The 7,649-nt window shown below is 38.9% G+C and overlaps 1 protein-coding gene across 2 annotated transcripts; it reads left to right on the forward strand.

Annotated features, from left to right (window-relative positions):
- The first annotated feature begins 1,637 nt into the window (after positions 1–1,637).
- Positions 1,638–7,384, forward strand: LOC133880046 (uncharacterized). 2 transcript variants are annotated; one of them, XM_062318913.1, is made up of 3 exons: positions 1,638–1,857; positions 2,558–2,633; positions 6,662–7,384. In XM_062318913.1, exon 3 carries the CDS (start codon positions 6,672–6,674, stop codon positions 6,993–6,995), a length of 324 nt encoding a protein of 107 aa, XP_062174897.1. In that variant the 5' UTR covers positions 1,638–1,857; positions 2,558–2,633; positions 6,662–6,671; the 3' UTR covers positions 6,996–7,384. The 2 variants fall into 2 exon arrangements, with proteins under 2 accessions (XP_062174897.1, XP_062174896.1); XM_062318912.1 differs by having other exon boundaries at positions 1,639–1,857; positions 6,654–7,384.
- The last annotated feature ends 265 nt before the right edge of the window (positions 7,385–7,649 follow it).

The raw sequence follows: 7,649 nt of genomic DNA on the forward strand, positions 1-7,649 counted from the left end.
TAGAGAGAGAGAGTCTCGTTTTTCTTCGTTTAGAGAGAGAGAGCTTCTGAGAGTAGATTTCTCCGGGGGAGGGAGGCCTCACACCTCCCTCCTCCCGGTGGTGTTTCTCCCTCTAGTTTCTTTGTGAGCTAGAGTGGTTTTTTTGTGTCCCCTGGCTTGTCCCAGTGGGAGTTTTCGTTCCCCCCGGCTTGTTTCTGGTGGTGGTTGTGGTTCTCCTAGCTGTTGGAGCTATGGAGTGTTGTTTATTTGTTCTTTGGTTGTTGTTTTTTCTTTGTTTTGATAGATACATTTCGTTTCAAGTTGTCCATGGGAGTGACCTTCGTTCGTGTTCTCCGGCTTTCTTTTGAGTTTAGATCTACATGGTTACGCCGGAATTCTTGCGACACGACCCCCCCTGTGTTGTTCACTGTCAGTCTCTGTTCCCGTCGACTCAACTTTCGGCGGTGTCGTACCTCCACGCTCGGAGTGTGGCTTACATGCGCCGAGGGTGTCGCTTGCGCGTGTGGGCAACGCGCCACTTTTACGGCCGTTTGGGTGGTGTTTTTGGGATGGTCGGCTGATTGGTTGCGGCAAGGGAGGCCCGGGTGCGGCACGTGGTCTTACACACGCTGGTCTGGGTGGTTCCTCCTTCCGGCTTAGTGTTTTGTTTCTGTGTTTTTTTCTGTATATTCTTGCTTTCTTTCATAGTTTAAGTGGGCTAAATTTTACTTGGGCATTTAGGTGGCATGTTAGCTAGACCAGACACTTTCACTTGAGGTGGGTTGTTCTTCATTGTTTAGAGAGGGTCAAATGTTTGTTCTTGTAATTTTAGATTGTTACTTTAGTAGCTGCTTTAAGCTAAGTTTGTTCCTGGCTTAGTGTTTAGGGATTCTTCATCTCTACTCACTAGCTTCAGCCTTTGGGCTTCTGTTGTAGATTTGGGACAGTGTTTTTGACTTCGGGCGATGTATTTGCCTTTGGGCGTTTATGCAATGAATGAAATGCTCCTGTTCAAAAAAAAAAAAAAAAAGATTATACAAAAACTTATGAAAAAAATTCTTTTACACTTGAATCAGGACTGAAGAGTGAATTAATAGAAAAAAAAATCCAACCAGTCGTGATAGGCAGGGGAGAGAAAGACTGAGACTAAGACTGAGACTGAGAGACTTACCGGTGGAGGAGTAGCGCTTGAATTGTTGGAGTACCAACGTTCGGTGGAGTTGGGGTTCGGCTTGGGCGTTGGCGGTGTGGTTTAGTTCGGGCAGTGACGATAGCTTCTGGCCCAATCGGTGGCGGTGGCTTTCCAGCCTGGGTGGTGATGGTGCAGATCTTTCGATTTGGGGAGTTTTTCTTTAGCTGATAATGATTTGGGCGTAGAAGGTTTTATTTTTTGAAAAAAGATTCTTGTACAACAATTGTGCAACTGTTGAGTAAGAGTGTAAACATATGGGATGTGACCCACCACATGAGTTTTACCCTATATGTTTACAAAAGTGCACAACAATTTGCATAATTGTTGTGTATCAATCGACCCCACCTTTTTTTTTAAAAGGTAAAAATAAGAGTTATGAGAGGAATTTGATACTTCAGAAACATTTCAATTTTTTGTTTTTAGCTGATGTGTCGACTAGTTTTTGGTGGCATAAGCCCCTTCGTTTCTGTCATGACCGAACAGAAGGGCTCTCCTTTTCTTTTCACTTTTTCCTTAAAGTGCCTTCCGCCTCTCTCACAGTCTCACTCTCTGCTCTATTTAATCCCAATCGCAACGCTATCCTTACGCTACGACGCCTCAATCGTCGTTTCAAGGTTTCCTCGTCTCGTTCAGTGCTAGTCGAACTCGCTGCTCTCCGGCGTCGTTTTGCTTATTCGCTTTTCCAGGTTCCTTTCTAACTTTCTAAATTCCCCCCTCTCCTCCCGTGCTTCTTTTTTGTTTCTCAATTTTATATCCTATCGGCTTAGGCCTATTTGGTTTCCGAGAAAATGTGGGAAACTATAAGAAAAGGAATGAAATTCAACAACTTTCTCAACCTCAATCTTGCATTTTCCACGGCCATACCTGGCGTTATACCACTCCTGAGTTTGAAACGTAAAACTTTTTTTTTTCTTTGTTTTCCCCTATTTTCCTGGAAGCCAAACATCGATTTTCCTTTTGGTGCTCAGATTATAATCAGGATTATTCGGTATGTGGCTCAACCGCACCGAGGGTTTGCCCATTTTAGTTGTTTTTTTCTTTTCAATTTAGGCTTTTTAGTTTGAACTTATTAAAATTTCGGGACCGGTTCGGATAATCGGATACCACCCAGAGAAACCGGATAATCGCCAGTTAACCGGTTACTCGGTTACCGAAATCAGTTGGTAATTTCTAATAACCAAATACCCGGAGCTGATTATGGGTTTTAGCATAACCGGAAATCAGTTTACTCTCCCAATGCCCATGTCTGTAGCCACGTACAGGGGTGAATGGTCTACACCCAGGACTGAATAGTAATGGGCCAGCCACATTCAGCACTAGGTCCATCCATGTCCAATTTTCAAAAAACCCTAAACCCCAATTGCTAACTGTCTCTTACATTCTCAGGCGACTATACCACTTCTCCGTGGATTTCCCTTCCTCAAACTTTTGGCAACGATCGAGCGACGTCGTCTTCAACCAGGTATTTTATCTTTTCTCGTATAGATCAACGTTTGCTTCTGTTTATCGCTATCACTTGGGGTGCTAAGTACTAGATGTTGTGTTTGTTTTGTGCTTCAACTTCCTGGTTTTTGCTCTGCTTGCTTTACTTCGTTTCTTATAATAACTAAAACCCATTTCTAGTTAAGCTTTTTTCTGCAGACTAAATGCCTCTGTTTCTTGCAAAATATTTAGCTGAAAATTCCTGCCCTGCTTTTTTCTTAAAATATGAACTAGTTATCTGGTTGCCCAAAATGGTTGTAAGTTGGGGATAGAGGGAAATTGAGAGTATGGGTTTTGCTTTTCTTAATTGAGTTGCTTGGAATTCCTCCAACCTTTGGTCTTTGGGGCTGTGGCTCATGGAAGGGGATTTTCTAGGGTATAATAAGGTTTTCTCATGAGTATTTGCTTTTGCAGTGTTATTATTTTTATCATCCTAATCAACTACATGAATTATAATCAGCCTGACTCAACCCATGCCATTTTGATGCATACTTTTACATATTCCAGATAAATCAGAAAAAATTAATACAAGTACATGAAATTCAATACAGCTAGCAGCTTTTCTCATCATAATACTTGATTTCTTTGCATATCATTACATTAGAATATAGGTGGTATAAATCTGACTATTCTTGTATGCGCAAATAAAATTTTTCGCACACATTGACGAATGTAAATCATGAACCCTGAAGACTTGAATACTCTAAGGATCTAAAGTGTTGTGTTTGCTCTTTCATATTTTGTGGAATTGAGGCAGCACAATCGTCAAAGACATTTCTTTTGAAGCCCCATATGTCATGAAATATAAGCCTAGCCTGCTTAAAATAACAAATTCTTAATCAGACTTACTAATTTTCAGCTTTGATCCAAGTAGATATGGATACTTGCTTACACTTGCAGTCTTGGATTCTCATCTAATTCACAGAATTAGGACATTGAAAAAATTCAAACAAAAAAAGGAACAAAAAAAATTGTTGAAAGTTGGAGCGTGTGTAGTTAGGCCAAAAATATACTACAAATATTTCATGCCCCAACCATTTGTGATTGTGTAACCTTGTGATTGACATGAGTTGTTCTACTTGCACTATAATTGTGAGCAATTGTATCAGCAACTCTCTTACATGGAATTTGGTGCACAGCTTTCTTACATGCGGTTTGGGACATCCTTGAGTTGCCAGCCATTCATAGGTTTATCTTGGGGAAGGGGGACTCATATTAGGCTTTACTCTATGGGAGTACTGTGCACAACTTTCTTATTGTAGTTCTTGCTTGGTTGGGAGTAGCACCTGTAGCTTTTCATGATTCATGGACTCAACCTACTCTGAGTTATTGCTCTCCTTTCATGCTTTGCTAAATTTGGAGTGCTAAGAGGCAGTGGTGGATGACAAAAAGTAGGGAATTTCAAAAAGTAGGGATTTTCAAAATTATATCATATCAATAAAGTCTATTAGGCCAATCAATTTCTGGTTGCATTTTTTTTGTTCTATCATTAGACATGATGTAATGGTTATGGTTGTAGATCAGAGTTACCAGATTCCCCACCCACCCTACAAACCCTGGAGTGGATCATCCATCCTGATTTGTGATATTATAATGTTCCAATTCCCCATATGCAGTGTTTATTCCTCATTGTTAAATAAAGAAGTGGCGGTGTCTATTCCCCACCGCCTTTTTTTTTTCCTGTACCTCTGGCTTTTCCTTTGTATGTTGGGTTTGCTTTTTATTTTGACTTTCGTTGGCTGAGGTTTTGGGTGTCTCACGTGGGTTTTGGGGGGTTTGTTGGGTTGGGGTGCTTTTGGGGCAGGTTTGGGTGTTTGACAGGGGCTTCATCTGTTTTTTGGGTTTTGGGTTTCATGTGGGTTTTGGGTGTTGTGTGTGCTTGGGTTTGTAAGGTCGTTTTTGCTGTTTTTGGGTTCTGGGTTTGTAAGAGCTCTATTGTATACTGCCTATGTACGTAGGGACGCCTTACGCTTTTTCAATAAAATTGCTTTATTACTTATCAAAAAAAGAAATAAAGCCAAGATTTGGGGCAATAAACTTGCGAGATGCATATATGCATGTTCAGACATACATATGTATATTTGTAGGTATATACATATATGCATACTGTGCCAAAGTGACTCAAATGTTTTGATGTGAACCACAACCCCAAATAGAGAACAACAAGTGGCCTTTAAGCATAATGGCACTGCCACCCCCATAAACAAGGGGCGATGATTGAGGTATGAGTGCGTGACTTAATGATCAAGAAAAAGGAAATACTGAACCAAGTAAGCCTATCCTTAATGCAACTTGTAGTGAGTGTGGGAGGATAACGTGTCCCAGTACCTTTCCATGGACCCAAACGTACCACGTCTTGGCAACATTGCTTGTGGTTGTGCATATAGGTTGATTTCATTTGTTGTTTTTGGTTCTGAAAAATACTTGGGTTTTAGATGTTATCTGGGCAAGTTATTGTTTCTTTTCTTTTCATTTTCTTTTTCTTTTTTTCTTTTATAAATTGGGTGCAACTCAGCTGTTGGTTTTGAACTTTTGATTGGGTAACTATGTACTTCAAATAGTGTCATTATAGCAGGCTATGAAACATGGCTCTTCACTCGGTATTCTCAAATGATAAAATACTAAGAGCATTCCCAATGGATTAGCTATTTGCACCTTTTGGCTAGAATAGATAAGCAAAAGCTCAAAAATCCACTCCATTGGATTATGTTAAGTAAATGTAAAATAGATTTCCCATCCATTTGTGAACAATACAATGCTACATGTAGCTTTGCACTGTTCACAAATGGGTCCTTTGTTTTATTCTTTCTCCAGGCAAAAAAGGCGAAAAAGATGGAAAGTGGACGGAAAGTTCTCATTTTTTTTTTTCCTTTCCCTTTTCTTCTCTCCCGCTTCTTTCTCTCATCTCTGCGTCTCTCTTTACGGATCATCTGTGTGTGTTGAGCTCTCTTAAATTTCCCTCGTCTTCTCATCTTCTCTCTCTGTCTCTTGAATTTCTCACGCCTGTTTTCCTGTTTCAATTTCCGGGAGTGAATGTAGGAAGTGCAAACGGTGGATCAGGTGTGAATATTTGTTCTTTGCGCTGCTTGTAACGTTATTAGTCTAGTCTGGTTGTCATGACGTTGCGTCTGTGTCAAACACATGTTGAGCTAACAAAGAAGTGTTTTGATGCAAGAAACGATTTGGGTAAAATTGTCTAGGGTATTTGTTCTTCACGACCAAAAAGTAATTTATCACCGATCAGTTTTTCATTTTCATGAATAATTTTTTTGGGCTCTTTATATCCACGAAATTTTGTGAATTTTTGTTCTCTTTTCTTTTTGTTTTTGTACCATTACATCCGCAAAATATGTTTTCTTTTCTCTTGTTCTTGCTACAGAACTGAAATATAGTATATTGTTGCTTAAATTCCGAGTTTCTGCTACTTGAACTGAAATCAGAAATTTGGATTGAGTTTTGACCGAAGATGAAGTTTTTTGCAGTTCAGTAACAGAGAATGCAGCTTTGCACTGAGTTTAGTTTTTAATCTGAAATGCAGATATCACGATAATAAAAAAAGTAATAAAAAAGAATAAAGAAAAAATATTGAGTTAAGAATAGATAATCGGATATATGGCACCTTTTAAAACCCATTAGCTAAACTAGAGAAAGTGAGTTTTGGTTAGCTATTTTAGGTTGAAATATTCATGCGCCATTGGGAGTGCTCTAGGAGCCTGTTTGAGATGGCATTGAAAAATAGAGCTTTTGTTTATAGAAAAAGCCTGAAAGAGCTTTTTAGAAAAAGTCTCATTTTCAAGCTTCCCCATAACGCAGTTTTGGACTTTTTTTCATAACAAAAAAAGTAAAAAAGTTCCTTTTGAAGTTGTTTTATCAAACCGATCTATTTTTTCTTCGCACAACTTTTTATGTATTAAAAGTATTTTTTAAGCTTCTTAACACAATCTTAAACTAGCTATATGGGATTCTCCCGTTTCCTAAATCTAATGAGTTTGCCAAATAGTGTTGCAGAGTAAAAAGGATGGCAACTCCACAAAATGGAGAAGAAGAAGATCAGCAAGCCACACATGCCCCAGCTGTTGGCTGGAGAGCAATGTTGGAAGAACGGTACCAGAAAACCAAAGAGCATGCAGAAACTTACCCTTACGTGTGGGCTTCATATATTGTTGTATATGGCGGTTTTGGCCTATGGCTTACCTACAGATGGAGAAAGCTTCGCAAAACCGAGGACAGAGTACGAGTCCTTCAAGAGAGACTACGCAAGCTTGTTGAAGCTGAAGAGTCCACAAACTTTGCCACATCAGTTAAAAAAGCTCCACCACCTGCCGATAAACCTCCCAAATAGTTAGGTTTGCTGCTAATTCAATTCAGCTTCTTTTACCCATCAATATTGTGTCAAGTATTACTTGAAAACAGATTGCTTTTGCATTGTCAAATTGGATGTGAGAATTGAAGAAGCCAAAAATCATATGATAATTTCAAGAACCTGTTAGGAATCAAGTAGGAAAATTTGCTCTTTGGTCAAGATCTGAGATTCAGATATGTTGAAATCTGCAAAATATCATAGTCAATTTATTAGAGGATGACAAATAGTGATGAATAATTGTATTCTATACATATGCTATCTCAACATAGAATTTTTGTTTAAGGGATCACATTTTTTGTAAGCTGAACCTCCACATTTGTCATACTTCTGTTGGGTTTAGTGATCTTTTTATTGTTGATTGATTTTCATTTGAATTTTCAGGCAGAGTATTGCTTGATATTTCAATTCTTGCAAATCTATGCGTTTATCTGAGGAAGAAGTCAGAAATTATAAATTCAGTGTATCTTGGACATGGTTAAAGTTGAGCTTGTGTAGATCTTTAGATTTACGGTTCATATGCCATGATTTAAGATAAGTGTTAAACCTTTTTGAGTGCATGGCATTTAAAAAAGAGTTGTGGGCTTCGCTTCAGTTCTTAGTTTAGAGATTGGTCAGAGATTCATAATTCCTTGG

Source organism: Alnus glutinosa, chromosome 10, assembly GCF_958979055.1.
Source record: "Alnus glutinosa chromosome 10, dhAlnGlut1.1, whole genome shotgun sequence".
In the NCBI taxonomy this organism is placed as follows: Eukaryota; Viridiplantae; Streptophyta; class Magnoliopsida; order Fagales; family Betulaceae; genus Alnus; species Alnus glutinosa.

Excerpts from the sequence above, each read along its gene's own strand:
- LOC133880046 (XM_062318913.1), top strand. The coding sequence starts at position 6,672 with ATGGCAACTCCACAAAATGGAGAAGAAGAAGATCAGCAAGCCACACAT.